Genomic DNA, 15,016 nt, shown 5'->3' on the forward strand with positions numbered 1-15,016 from the left:
TCTTTCTAATTAAGTCATAACCTCTCTAATTCAACAAACAGATATGCATGCCACTCTAAGTGGTGGAATGTAACAAAGTTCATTTACTCAAGTACTGTTCTTAAGTACAAATTAGAGTTACCGGTACTACTTTACTTGAGTATTTCCATTTTATAATTTTAATTTATAATTCTGCTACATCTCAAAGGAAAATAATGTACTTTTTACTTCACTATATTTGTCTGACAGCTTTAGTTACAGGTTATTTCTCATTAATATGAGAACATTTTCCTACTTCCTAGTATATTATATGTAACATTTCCAAAATGAAATGTATAAAAACAACTCAACCTTTGTTACATATTGTGTTGAGTTTGCTTACACACATTATCCCAAATGTTTCCAAAGTGTCCAAACCCTGAGAGATCGGTAATTTTATTCAAGCTAATGATGCATTTCATTTGGTCCCTGCTGATGTAACTTTCAGGAGTCACAGAGTGAGGAAAGATGTCAGGGAACTAAATACAGCAAGTATGGTTAAGTATGGTTATGAATGCATGAGTTCTATATGTACTTCACAGTGTGGTATTAGTACTTTTACTTCAGTAGAGGATCAGAATATTTCTTCCACTACTGGCCACTGTGTGCTGAGGTCATGCATTTCATGTTTGACTGGAGGTAAAGATGACAGTTATCACATTAGTTTGTCCTATTCTGAAGAAACAGATTAATTAAAAATAATTATAGAATTACTCAACACACAATAAATTTTGAAAAACTGATCAATACAAGAACATTTGTAAAAGATGTTTAACAAATATTGCAAATTAAAAAAAAACTATTTCTATGTCAGTATTAAATATGTACTAGTGTCCTATGTACTATGTACTTACATATCCTTTTTTATTTACTGTATTTAAATTTGATATAAAGTACTAAGTAATACTTTCTTATATTCTTACTTAATTATTTACTTTCTTGTATGTTGTTAACATAACTAGAGCTTGTTGTGGAATAAGGAAAGAAACAAAGAAAGAAAAGGCTGAGTGAATAACAAATCTACACAGTACACAGAGTACCTTACATATACATTTGTATTTAGTATACAAAAAATTGAAATATTTCACCACACAGACATGTGAAGTAATAAAAATAAGACAAACAGCTGGAACAAGTATACAAGTCTTCTTACATTACATACATACATGGCCAATGCATTTCATCATACAACCTCCCCTATGAATTACAGTGGGTCAAATAACCAGAAAACTTCCATGCAATAGTAGATTAGAATTTTTCGCTGTGTTTCTCAGCTACATTTCGACATCTAGCTAGGCAGGACCACACGACATGATTCAACCACACAGTTTGCTATGCCAACCAAAGACAGCGTGACAGAGTGGACTGCGGTGCTGCGTCTCGCCACATGAGGGAGACAGACACACTGCAGGCCTGCAACCATACAGAAATGCATTTCATAAAGGTGCAATCTGCACTGTTCGCCACGATGACAAACAGCACAATAACTGCACCCTTTACTGTACACCGTTAGCAACACTTCTAACTTCAACATGAGCGACTATAATCCCTTTAGTCTGAATTGTTTGTTAGAGCTAAATATTCAGGTACATGTAGATAGATATTCATAATGCATTCCTTTCTAAGGATTATTCTGTATATCACTAGATGTCATTAATATCCATTTTTCTTCCTTTATGTCCACAGATTGTTGAAAAGTCATGTGTATTTCTACAATACAATATGAAATAGTACCAAAAACTGGACACTAAAAAACTTGGCCTAAAACGATACTGTCTTTTATGCACTACCCCCCAAAAAAATGCTCTCACTTATACAGACTGCTCATCCACACACACACACAAACACCAGTGTTCATAAACACACCTGTGACACACACACACACACACACACACACACACACACACACACACACAGACAAGATCTGAACAATGGGATAAATTAAGACAGAATATTTTAAGACCCATGCAAGCTCCTCCACCCCCAGAGGCAGGACTCAGGCAGCAAGGCTGTACAGCCCCCATGTTTGGCATGCTCGTCTGTCACATGTTCACAGTTAGACAAAGTTACCCAAAGACACTTGACTAAGATCAGATGTCTGTTTGAAGTGAGAACACAACAGTGTTGAAGGAACAGTTTCTCTTTTTAACCGTAAAAGGATAGCAAACCTTGGGTACACCATTTCTACCTTCCTGATAAATAAGAGGATTTTTTGTCTAACTGATCTTCACGAGGTCAAGAATAAGTCTTCACACTCAAACGTAAGGTTAGCTCAGGACCAAGGATTTTTGCAAAACTAATAAGAAAGCTAAAAAATGATGAGTTCAGAGACAGAGTTGAAAGTCACCATTTTTCTTTATCATTCCAGCTAGTTTCAGTAACATTGTGCTCACTAAAGTAATTAGTGAGAGCCCAAATTAGTCCCCATTCCTTTCACTCTTTTCATTGTTACAGCTTTTCTAAGCATCAGAGGCCCTCTACTGGCACTTGCTTGTGTTTCTTGACTTGTCAAACTGTGCTTTCTTAAATCTCAGCTGCAATGTTAGTACTGATTGGAATGAGGGTCAAAACTAGAAGAACAAGACCCAAGTTGTAAAAAAAAACAGAATTTCCCTTTAACTCTTTAAATTTTGCAAATAGAGTGTGAAGTCACTATGAAAACAGTGAAATTAGTGAAAACTTTGTTTTTATTGTCAATTCTAATAGATATCTGTGTGCATGCCAGTAGTATGTGTTTTGTCCACATGCTGATCTTAGATCAGGACCTGAGGGTAACTTCTGACCTGAAGGCATATTCACAGTTCACTTTCTATCAACACTGCATTAATTCAAGCAAGCATGGCTGAGAAAGAAGAGATGTTGTAGTATGAAGACAATTAATAGAAACCTTTGTCAGCCCTCATGGCAGCTTGATGTAGTTCTATGAATACAAAGTAGGTGGACAGTCAGTGTCTTTCACAAAGGACCTATGAATCTATTCAGTAATGGTAAAAAAAATCTGATTAAATATTGGTCTTGTTACCAATATCACTTTGAAAAACATCAATATAAAGAAAGCAATCTCAGCAGTGCACACTCACGCTCGCTAGTTTTCGCTCTCATTCTCTCAGAGAAGTAGTGGTTGCTGTTCATAGTAATGTAGTGTAGTGTTTTCATGGAGTTTCCTCCTCAGAACATGGTGCACCTCTTTCCCCTCTTCTTCACAGGGGGAGGGCAGAGCACGGCTCGGATAGCCTCATCAAATACCGTCTTCAGGCCCCGCTGGGTCAGTGCAGAGCACTCCAAATACTTCACAGCTCCTGAGGAAGGAAGAGGGCATGATGGGAAAAATATTTCTCTATGACACTTTAGTGACACTGCTTCTTGTGATCAAGTCTAGCAAGGTTGTTCAAAGGGTGCTTATTGTCAAATCTGACAATAAGCACATGTCCTTCATGCAGTCACATGTGCAGGGTAACATAAACGTATTAGGAGAAAGACTGTGTAAGAATGTGCAACCTTATCCCCTTGAATTGGATTCATTGTGTTGAGAGTACAAAGACATGCAAAAGACAGAGAGGTGTTTGTAGAGAGGTCAGGGAGGTACTGTAGGTGTTTGGAGAGAGGTCAGGGAGGTACTGTAGGTGTTAGGAGAGAGGTCGGGGAGGTACTGTAATGCAACCAGAATTCTATCTCAGCAGGCTCTACCCCATGCCTTAAACGGGGGTTATTCTGTGCAGTGTCTCTGGTTATAGTGTACAGCTGGTGACCACAGGTTTTGGTCAACCCTAAATCTGACAATGGGGTGGCACTGTTGGCAGCCAATCAGATTTCAGGGGTGGCCAGTGCTACCCCAGCCCTGTTACCTGTGTCTTTAGTCTTTATGCTAAGCTAGGATAGCCATGTCCTGATTCAAGCTCTGTACATAAGGCACATAAGACTTCACTCATTATTCACCCCTCAATAGGAAATGACTGTAGTAGCCTAGTGATAGAGATGTGAATAAAGTACATTTCTGACAACGCTTTTGATTGATAACAATTTGCTACCTATATTTAATCTCACTTATTTCAAAATACACATGTATCACTCATCATTTGCAATGGTAATAAATGACTGAACGTTTGCACACAACGTATCCAGCTGTGCATGTGGCACATGCAGCCTCACCGATCTCTCTTGCCATGGCCAGACCCTGGGGGTAGGTGATGGGGGAAAGCTTCTTGTCCCGCAGTCTCTCAATGGTGTCCTTGTCATCTCGTAGATCCAGCTTGGTCCCCACCAGGATGATGGGTGTGTTGGGGCAGTGGTGTCTCACCTCAGGGTACCACTGAGACACCACATACACAAATGCACGCGTACAAAGGCATAAAAGACAAAGCCAGTGAGAGAGGAGAAAGGGAACAGTTAGCTGGATACAAAGGGCAGGGACATGAGCGCCTTTACACCACGACATCCAATAGTTCTGAGAGTTCGCCTTTAACAGATCTGTCTGAATGGGAGCATATTGTATGGACACAAAACATCCTCAGGCAAAGTAAACCTCCAATCACATCACATGATGAGAAAATCTGGTCAGACCAGAAGCATACAGACTCTACAGAGAGAAGCTGGACCGTCAGGAAAGTGTGATTTCATATGAGAGCATCTCATGATGCTCAGCAGACCAAACCACAGCCAGCCGCCACGCTCCCTCTGCAGAGTGCTTGGACTCGGTCAGACCTCGCTTTACAACATGTCTCTGTACTACATCAGCAGTTCAAATCCAGACTGTTCTAAACTGAGGTCTGAACGGGTGGGGCAGCAGTGTGAGCCAGGTGGAGCCATAGATGTGCCTCCTTGTGGTCAGACTCGGCAAGGAGGGGGAGAAAGGGCGGGGGAGGGCGGTCAGTCAGCTTACTGACCTTGGCTCGGACGTTCTCAAAGGAGGCCGGACTGACCAGGGAGAAGCATATCAAGAACACATCCTGGGAGAGAACCAGAGAGATGGCTAGTTGAGAGTGAGCTCTATGTGTGCATATGAGTGTGTGTTTGTGTTTGTGTGTTTATGGAGCCACAAAAAAGATGCTTCTTCATTTTGAATTGACATTTAAAGAGTATTTATTTCTTGAAAAACTTCTCTGTTGGACTGTATTTCTTAAATAATTTTGAAGCCAATGATTAGCTGATAAGTTGTTTTGATTAATAATCTGCCATTTATTAAAAATGAAAACATTTATGATCATCGTGATGTCATGTTTTTCTTGTGGTAACTACATGACAAATTATTCTGTTTAGTTTAAAATAACTACATACCTCTTTTCATGTAGAATCCCAAAACTTGTTAGTAAGTTAGTAGTTTTCATGTAATTTAGAATTAAAGGAAAATATCTGATTATGCATCATAACCAGCCTCATTTAGTCTAATAATCCTGGAACAATGTTTTGCATTTTGATGTATTTTGTGTTGTTTGGGGGAATTTAGATCTTTCTAAAATTTAACATTCCTGGCACGCCTAGATTATCTTGATCAGGATTATTGTTGAGTGCTGCCATAATCTGAAACTCAAACTCCAACTATGAACAATGTTTCATCTTGAAACTGCTGGTGCAACCGACTCGAGATGTGCACTATGAAAGTCTGAACCCAAAAGACAGCACAGATGCTGTATAGCTATCACTTTACAAGCGTCTGATAGAGCTGAGCACGTATGTGTGAGCGCATATGTCTGAGTGTGTGTGTGAGACTGGGGGGAAAGGGTTTGAATACCGTCTGCGGATAAGACAGTGGTCTGAGCCTATCGTAGTCTTCTTGTCCTGCTGTATCCCAGAGGCCCAGATTCACTGGTTTCCCATCCACCATCACATTGGCAGAGTAGTTGTCAAAGCTGCAGGAAGGCAGATACTACACTGAGTAAAAATGCAGTGAAGAAGGAAGGTGCTAATCTTATTTGTTTAGGGACTTGAATGCTCAGTATAGCGAGGTGAAGCAAAAACAGAACTTCTGTGTTCTGTTCCAAACGTAAGAAAACATCAAACCTTGTTCATTTTGTGCATTTTTTACATCTAGATAAGGATGGCACATTTTAAAATTTTGTTTAAAGGAATATTTGTATTTTTCATACTTACATATCATACTAATAACTGTTTATGATGTAGTATACGCAGCGCAGTATATCTGTCTGTCTGTGTAGCATATCTGTCTGTTCTCTGTTCTGTAACACCCAGCAGCTAGTTAGCTTAGGTTAGCTCAGCTTGGCTTAGTTTAATGTAAAGACTGGAAGCAGGAGGAAAGAGCTAGCCTGGCTCGGCTCTGTCCACGGGTCACCAAGTAGACTTATCAAGACCTCTAAAGCTCACAAATTGACAGATTAGATCTCATTTGTTTAATGTGTATAAAAACTTAAGTTTAAAAACAAATTGCGGTATCACGTTGATCACATGCACATACACCAGTTTGAGTTTTCGTTCCCCAGCAGCGACTTCTTGAGGTCTTGATGTCACAATGGGGTTGCTTGGCAACCGTCAGAGACTCTCCCATCAGTAAAACCGTATCTTGTTGTTTTTATGTCAGTGTTGAAAATAAATGAAACATTAGATGTTAATTAGCTTCAGATCTTTGGACTTTAGAGATGCTGGTAGGGGTATTTTTGAATTAGGTAGGGCTATTTTAGACAGAACAAGGGTATATGCTTCATATTTACTGAACAGACACGAGAGCTATAGTGATCTTCTTAGTTAGCTCTCGACGAGATATATAAGATAAACGATACATCAACCTGGTCTTTAAGGGTTGGATCTGAATGAAGTTGCCTTCAAAAAAAAAAAAAACAACTGTGGTTGAAACATCTAATACAGTAAAATAATTCGTTACAATAAGAACATATGGTATGGTCCATTTGCTGCAAAATCAAGTGAGAAACAAGAAGAAATCTTAAATCAAGGTTCACCTACTCCATTTTCCAGAACTTTCAATTGCATCAGTGTGCTAAGTTGTCATGGGTTTAGCTCAGTTGTCATCATGTGACCTATGTATGAAACTTTGACTTAGGTCATGTGATGACACCTGAGTTGAAGACCCTAAAATATTTAGAATTAACTTTATAGCTCAATGTTTATAGCCTTTTATATTATTTATTGCTCTGTTTTTTAAATTAAATACCTGAAAAAGCACTGAACAAACAATAGCACTAATTAAACATAACATAAATCAGTCCTGTTCGCTGATGCAGTATTGCCTGTGGTTTAAGGTCTAAACCTGAGATATGAAATTATTAAAAATTATCATGGCCAAATGAATTTATGATAGCGGTATTATTGTGATATCTATGGAAAATGTGACAAAAATAAATTATAATACTGAGTCAAATTCATTATTAACTTCACTGTTCACTGTGTTTTGTCTCTTTTTGGCAAATTAATTACACCCCAAAATATGTAAATGTAACTGTACAAAAGTGTACACTTAATGTAAAGTGAAAGGGGAACCAAATGAACTAATAGGCTAAAGATCCACAAGGCCTAACATCTGAACCATATTATCATCAATGTATTATTAACCCATCATCAATATATATTTTATTTTTTATATCACAGTTATCATCCTTATCACATGGTTTTAATTTATACGGTCCCGTATGCACTGTAGTGTGCATGAGCGTATGTGGCTTACTCACACAGTGGGGATGTATTCACCAGGGAAGGCATTGGTGGTGTAACTAATCAGCAGACAGGTCTTACCCACAGCCCTGGAGAGGAGGGACAGCAGAGGAAATATTTAGTGTAGAGTTCCACAGTAATATACATTTATTTTAACTTATGCTATGTTTGCATGACTTTGTGTGAAGGCAGACTGCTGTTGCCTTTTACTGTTGCCACACAGACACTGGCCTACATTCATGTTGCCTGAGGGACACAGTAACCCCCTGTGATACCCCTCCCCAACTCACTCACACACACAGCCACACACACTCTCATGCACGGGCACAACATACCATACAGTACACATAACACCCTCCCAGTACTGTACTGACAAAAGCCACACAATGTCACACAGATTGGCAGTGGCATGGATGGGTATTGGCTCTGTGCTCATGGATTAGGTTATGAGCAATTCTGTGTGCAAGGCTCCATAGATACAGAAAAGGGTGGTGACACTATTAGGAGTGAGGGTGCCATGAGACTGATTTGAGATCACTGAGTTTCTCTGGTTAGGACAGATAGCAGGACAGAGAGGAGGAACGGAAGACAAGAAAACAACAAGAGGGACAGAAATGAAAGCCCAAGTCCTGGTACTTACAGCCTCAATTCATCTTTTCATTTCACACAGTATGGAAGAAGGCCGTTATACTAATGTTTCCATCATATTAAAGGGGTACTTCAGTGGTTTAGCACTACACTTTCATACACTTGGGAGACTAGTGAGCAACTGGATAAAAAAAGGTGAAAATCAGTTCTGCTTATTCCAGTACCCATAGACCTTGGTTGTCATTGCTAAGGAGAAGGCCCAAAACAGAACGTTGCCGTTTGGGGCCAAAACTGATCATTCAGTTCAAATGAATCTTAGGAGTTGTGGTTGATTTCAGCACTTACATTTTCATGCCTTCTACCTTCTACTTTTGACTTCTGATCATAGAGGCAGACATTGTCTAACACAGTTGTACTGAAGATTCAACCAGAAGAGTTTCATGTCCATTGGACAACTGGGAGACTTGAAGTCCTCCAGCTGTTGACTTTATTAATCCCAAGCTGGGAAATTACTTCTCTGCATTTAACCCATCACTGATTGAAACACACACACATGCAACATGCAGTGAAACACACAGGAGCAGTGGGCTGCATCAAGCACCCGGGGAGCATATATTGGGGGTAAAATGCCTTGCTCAAGGACACATCATCCGGCTAAGGAGGGTGAGGACATTATCACTCCACCACACTCAATTTTTTCCTGCCCATCCGGTGGGGGAATCGAACCAGCGACCTTCCGATCACAAGCCGCTTCTCCAACCTCTTGGAAAGGCCCCCAAAGGCAGGAAATGACTCCTGTCAGTCACAATGCTATTGCATATTAAAATCAATTTAAAGACACAAGTTGACACAAATTTGCTCTGGATGAAGCAAACGAAGCAAATGAAGCAAAGAAGTATATATGGTGAGAGTTGCAAGTGGTAACTTGAGTGAAAAATTCACTTGTATATTGAGACTTTATGATTCCCATCCATAAATGTATGGAGACAAGAGGAAAATAAAAAGGAGATAAATGAACTTGACTGCCTGAGATTAGTCAGAGTGTGAGCTGTTGCACAAAACACATACAGAGATGAGCTCCACATACATGATCTGTGCATACTTTGATAGATAGCTGCAACGAATGCAGTCAATACAGAAGAGGCACAGTCCACACATACACAGCATGTTGGCACTAGCTACATATCTGTATAATGTGTACAAGTGCACCTTTACACCCTCTCTGCCATAGGCCCCAATCTGCTTTGTTTCAAAGCCCAGGGTGATATAACCCTTAAAACATCATCACGGTCGTTGATGATAGTTTGATGTAGAAAATCGAAGGAGTGATGTTTTAAGAAATTTAAATTAAGAAAGATTTCCCAACAATCCCTTTCCACACCTCATCTGTAATATACATTATTAATATATTTTAATAAAGAAGGGGATTAACGTCACAAACTTTTTCTTTTTTTTTTTAGAGTTCTGAGATTTTTGTAATAATGAATGAAAAAAGTCAACATTCTTTACAATTAAACTTGTAAAGTCAGTTTCAGCATTCTAACTTTAATCATAAAAAAGGCTTAAATCTTACGCCTATTCTTGATTTTTCTTAGATTTGACATTAACGTTCAGAGCTCATTTTTCCTGCTCTTCGTGCACACAGAGCAATGAAATCAAGATCTTAAAACATACACCACTAAAATTCTGCCACAGATTTCAGTCTGCCTGACCCTGAACGCAGCCTGGATGCAGTAAGAAAGGCAGCGTGTGAGCTGAATGAGGGCAGCGGGGCCTGTTTGCCACTGACAGGGCCACAAATTCCTTAGCGTGCATCAGCACTTCAGCCTGCCTCCAGTGGCCTACGAGGCGTGTAGGTGTTCCCGCATAGCATCCCGAGGCCGCCCGCTGCTACAATCACAACGACCCGGAGGCAACGATGCAGGAGGCAAACCGCGAGCAATCACAAAGCACACAACTGAGGAAATCCATCGAGCAGACCACACAAAATCTGGGCGATCGACAGATCGCTGAGCCGCAGCCCCTTTTCCTACATAGCATCCTCCCATCCATCCATCCATCCGTGGACGCCTCACTGAATCACACATGAGAAAATGCACTGGTGTTCCGTTTGTGGAAACAGGCTCTTACCCGTCGCCGACCACCACACATTTTATAGCTTGCATTTGTGCAGGAGCTGAAGGCTTTCACGGAGCCGGCGCTGCTGGTTTAATAGATCCGACAGTCTGCGCTGAGGTCTCGGATGATAGCGGCGGGGAAAGCCAATCCGCTCGGCGATGAAGCCGCAGTGAAAGGGGGCTATAACGAGCGAGTGCCGAGCGACTCCGGAAAGTACCGAATGTGCTTAAAGAGACAGAGCAGAATCGAAGACTGCTAGCAGAGAGAAATGAGTCACCGCATCTACTTCCGGTTTCGCTTAAATGAGCGTTAGCCCACGCATAGTCATATTCTTTAAGCGTTGCATTGGATGTCAGTTGTAACCTGTAGAAAGTAAAAATAATATATACTCAGGGCAGACATCCTCCCAGTATTCAAATATGCTGAAAATACCATCCCAATATACTATATACAAATATCAGTGTAAGAGGGGTATAATTCATGCAATACATATCATAACCAAACTTAGCAATTTTCTATTATTACAACTACCGGTTCAAGTATTACTGCAGTTCTGTGTGTGATTTGTCCAAGCGATGTTGCCATATGGCAGCATGCTCTGCCCTGGAAATGCACCATTAATGCCATCTCTGCACAATCTGTCCTCTCTTTATTTAGTTGGATCCAGATGCATTAAAAGGTGGAAAACTAGAACATAAAATGAGGTTGTGTAGGATATACCATTGTCAATTGTGCTAGTTTTGTAAAGATCCCTCACAGATTTGACGTCATGGTTACGGCCTTGGGTCTTATGCTGTCAGTATTAATAACTAATATCTATGGGACCATAATATGTGACTATAGAGCCTGACAGAGAGCCATAGTGCTGTGGAGTCTTGGATTCCTACACCCCTCAGTGGTAATGATTTTATGGCTTTCTTTAATGGCAAAATTTTACTCATTAAAGACAAAAGTTATCACCCCCTGACCTCAACTGGGACTGATCTACCTTCAAACACTGGAGCCTTAGAAACAGCTGTAGGACCAGATAAGTAGACTGCTCTTCTCCCATCCTCTTTTCTGATCTTTTCATCCGAACCGACAAAATGCCTCCTAGGCCCCATCCCAACTAAGATGCTGGAATAAGTTTTGTGCTTAATTAGCACTTTCCTACTAGATAATATCGATCTATCACTAATAACAGGTTATGTACCACACTCCTTTAAAGTAGCTGTAATCAAACTTCTCCTTAAAACAACCCACTCTTGATCCAGAGGTTTTGGGCAACTATAGACAGGGTTCTGCTCCCAGGTTTCTGCATTCTAAAAGGCAGTTTTTCATTGCCAAGTGCTTGCCCATGGGAGAATGTTGGGTTTCTCTGTAGACTAAACTAAATAGTTTAGTCTAGACCTGCTCTAATAACTTGTGGTGATTTGGCACTGTATAAATAAATAAATTGAATTGAATTGAATAGAAGCCAATTTCTACAAAGAAAGGAAAACGTAGATGTGATGTTAGGAATCACAAAAATAAAATTACACAGGTCAGAATAATTAGTTCTTTTGGAGACAAAATGAGTGAATGTCTACATTGTCTCTTAATTTTGAAATAGTATCTCATGTTTCTGACCTAACAAGTCAGTGTTTGGACTTAATATTTCAGAACTTTGACTAACCATGTATACCATTTTCTATACCGCTTATCCATCAGGGTCGCGGGGGAGCTGGAGCCTATCCCAGCTGACTACGGGCGAGAGGCGGGGTTCACCCTGGACTGGTCGCCAGTCAATCGCAGGGCCAACACACAAAGACAGACAACCACACACTCTCACACTCACACCTAGGGGCAATTTAGAGTAGCCAATTAACCTAATGTGCATGTTTTTGGTATTGTGGGAGGAAGCCGGAGAACCCGGAGAAAACCCACGCAGGCACAGGGAGAACATGCAAACTCCACATAGAAGGGCCCAGACCGGGATTTGAACCTGGAACCCTCTTGCTATGAGGCAACAGTGCTAACCACTGCACCACTGCCCCCCAAAGAAGACCTTAAACTCTAATTCATCTGACCACAATACACATCTCCACTGTGTGTGGTGGTCCATCCCAGATGCCTCCGAGTCCAGAGGTGGATGGTGCTTCAGAACACGGTTAACATATGGCCTCCTTTAAGAAAAGTAAAGTTTTAACTGGCATGTAAGCATGTATTGTATAGTGCTTGTTAAAGGTTTGCCAAAGTAATCCGCCGATGTGATTATATGGTGTAAAGATGAAAGACGGAGATGTGCAGTGTATCATTATTCAAAAATATATGCTTACAAATAACATTCAGATTGCTTAATGGGAGAATTAGGAAAACATATGGTTATTAACAAGCTAGTCAGACTAGGGCTATTCATAAAACAGTGACTTACAGACAACATCTTCATAGGTTCCAAATGTATGTGAACCATCTTGACAGTTTAGGATCTTTGGCTGGATTTTCAAGATGCAGTGACCTCATACATCCCCACCCCAGCAAGACGCCACACTCTGAATACCATACACTGTATGTCCTCTGTTAAAGAAAACGACAGATGAATCTGTGACCATATTTAATATATGTGCATATATTATGCCAATATTTACATATGCTAATATTTAAGATGTGCTCACCTTTTTTGTATATATCAAAAATCAAATGAGAGCATCACTTGCTCAGAGCAAAAATACTCATTACAACAGAAATAATGTAAAGATGTACAAACAGTATTTTGTATTACATAAGACTGCATCCACACTTTATTTTGGTCTCCTAAAATATCATTGGTAAAAATAGCAGAAAACATTTTGTAAATCAGTCTGCTGCTCCCTGCTTTTGAGCTGCAGAGGAACAGCCATCTGGTTTGACAAATGCAATATTAAGGCATATTTGAACCAAATCTCATTTTTTTTTATGTAACAATTGTAACAACGCTGCACCGCCTTCAATTCATTTAGACTGGATGAGAACAAGAAATACGTACAACAGAACTTGCCCAGAAAAAGAAAACACATATAAAAGATGATTCCAGTTCATTGTGAGTACAGTTCATCTCAGTTAATGGGACAGATAAAGGCCAATATGTGGAGTGGAAATTGTTAGTGTTTGGAGCGGTCATTTCTCACACTTTTATACATTTCGAGGTGCTTAGCAGGACAGAACCAACTTCCTTGATAATATTTTTATCCTTTTCTTCTTTTTGATGTTTAAACTACTGTGTTGCTCATGTAATTAAGAGAAGGGAAATAACATAAGAAACTGGTAATAATCCCATCGAGCTGGTAAACATTTTTTTAAACAAACAAAAAAGACAAAAAAAAAAAAATGCATCGGTAGCAACCTCTAGAGGCTGAAGTGTTCATTACACCCCATAACATGGAAGTTTTGAGCTAAACAAACAACACGCTTATTATTGAGACATTTGTAGGACCACAGGAAGGAGGTAAAGATGTAAATTTTGCCATGTCACAACAGTCATAGTCATATTTGCTGGATTGCCATGAAATTTTGTGGAGACATACACTATATGGATAAAAGTACTGGGACGTCTGACCATTACACCAGCTTTACAGCTTTAACAGCTCACATTCGTCTGGGAAGACTTTCCACAAGATTTTGGAGGGTTTCTGTGGGAACATTTGCGCATTCATGTAGTACCACATTTGTGAGGTCAGACACTGATATTGATGTTGAAAAGGCCTGGCTCACAACCTCCGTTCCACTTCATCCCAAAGGTGTTGGATGGGGTTGAGGTCAGGACTCTGTGTGGGCCAGTCAAGTTCTTCCACACCAAACTCATCCAACCATGTCCTTATGGAGCTTTGCTTTGTGTACTGGGACACAGTCATGCTGGAATAGAAAAGGGCCTTCAACAAACTGTTGCCACAAAGCTGGAAGAAAAGCATTTTCCACAATGTCTTGCGTGTTCTGAAGGATTAAGATTTCCCCTTCACTGGAAGTAAGGGGCCTAGGCCAAGCCTTGAAAAACAACCTCATCCCAATACTTTTGTCTATATCATGTTGCCAGAGGGTGAATCCCAAAGACAGTGATGATCCTCTGACCTATCCAGTGCCATCAGGTAAATGTCTCATCTGCAAATCGATGACCTTCCCGTTAGCTTCTTCTGTATTTTTTGTCTGTTGCTAATTATTATATTTTAGTGTTCTAACATGCTGAACATTCTAAGATGGCGAACATGGTACAAGCATATCTGCATGACAGCATGTTAGCATGCTAATGTTAGCATTTAGCATGGCTGTTTTGATAAGACAAGTACCAAAGTATAGGACTGGTCAATAGATGGTCAGATTGGCAGAGCAGTTTATAAAACTGTAAACTTCAATGCATAGCTGTGGCTTATGACAGCTTAATCTTTTTGGTTCACCCTAACTAATCAGTAGCAAGTGATGCGTCTGTCCATCTGATGTCATTTTAAGTCAACACACAATCTGAGGCTGTTGTTGCTATGTTTTTCAAACCAATCAAAAGAAATACGTCAGATTATCTGCTATTAGCTGCTATTACTGTAAGTGGACCTAAATCAATCTGTATCGTTGTATCTACGCTTGTTGCCATTTTTGTAAAATAACTAAGTAGTTTCATAGGAAGATGGCATTCCATTCTTAATCCCGCCTACAAACCTCTGATTGGTCACCTGTTTCACAATGGACAACC

At 40.0% G+C, this 15,016-nt stretch overlaps 1 protein-coding gene across 3 annotated transcripts; it reads right to left on the bottom strand.

The window, feature by feature from the left end:
* Nucleotides 1-846: 846 nt before the first annotated feature.
* On the bottom strand, nt 847-10,650 carry rac3b (Rac family small GTPase 3b). Of its 3 annotated transcripts, none has more exons than XM_046377130.1 (6): nt 10,354-10,650; nt 7,653-7,724; nt 5,747-5,864; nt 4,902-4,964; nt 4,165-4,327; nt 847-3,318 (listed from the first exon to the last, which is right to left on the bottom strand). In XM_046377130.1, exons 1-6 carry the CDS (start codon nt 10,386-10,388, stop codon nt 3,257-3,259), a joined length of 513 nt encoding a protein of 170 aa, XP_046233086.1. In that variant the 5' UTR covers nt 10,389-10,650; the 3' UTR covers nt 847-3,256. The 3 variants fall into 3 exon arrangements, with proteins under 3 accessions (XP_046233086.1, XP_046233084.1, XP_046233085.1); XM_046377129.1 differs by having other exon boundaries at nt 850-3,317; nt 4,168-4,327; nt 10,354-10,388; XM_046377128.1 differs by lacking the exon at nt 4,902-4,964 and having other exon boundaries at nt 848-3,317; nt 4,168-4,327; nt 10,354-10,567.
* Nucleotides 10,651-15,016: the final 4,366 nt, after the last annotated feature.

This window comes from Scatophagus argus, chromosome 21 (assembly GCF_020382885.2).
Source record: "Scatophagus argus isolate fScaArg1 chromosome 21, fScaArg1.pri, whole genome shotgun sequence".
Taxonomy (NCBI): Eukaryota; Metazoa; Chordata; class Actinopteri; family Scatophagidae; genus Scatophagus; species Scatophagus argus.

Bases quoted from the DNA above. Each gene is read 5' to 3' on its own strand.
- rac3b (XM_046377129.1), bottom strand. From the start codon at position 10,388: ATGCAAGCTATAAAATGTGTGGTGGTCGGCGACGG. The intron at 5,865-7,652 runs GTGAGTAAGCCA...GCCTTCCTGCAG, and splicing joins GGTGAATACATCCCCACTGT to CTTTGACAACTACTCTGCCA. The intron at 3,318-4,167 runs GTGAGGCTGCAT...TTCCTTCCTCAG, and splicing joins GGCCATGGCAAGAGAGATCG to GAGCTGTGAAGTATTTGGAG.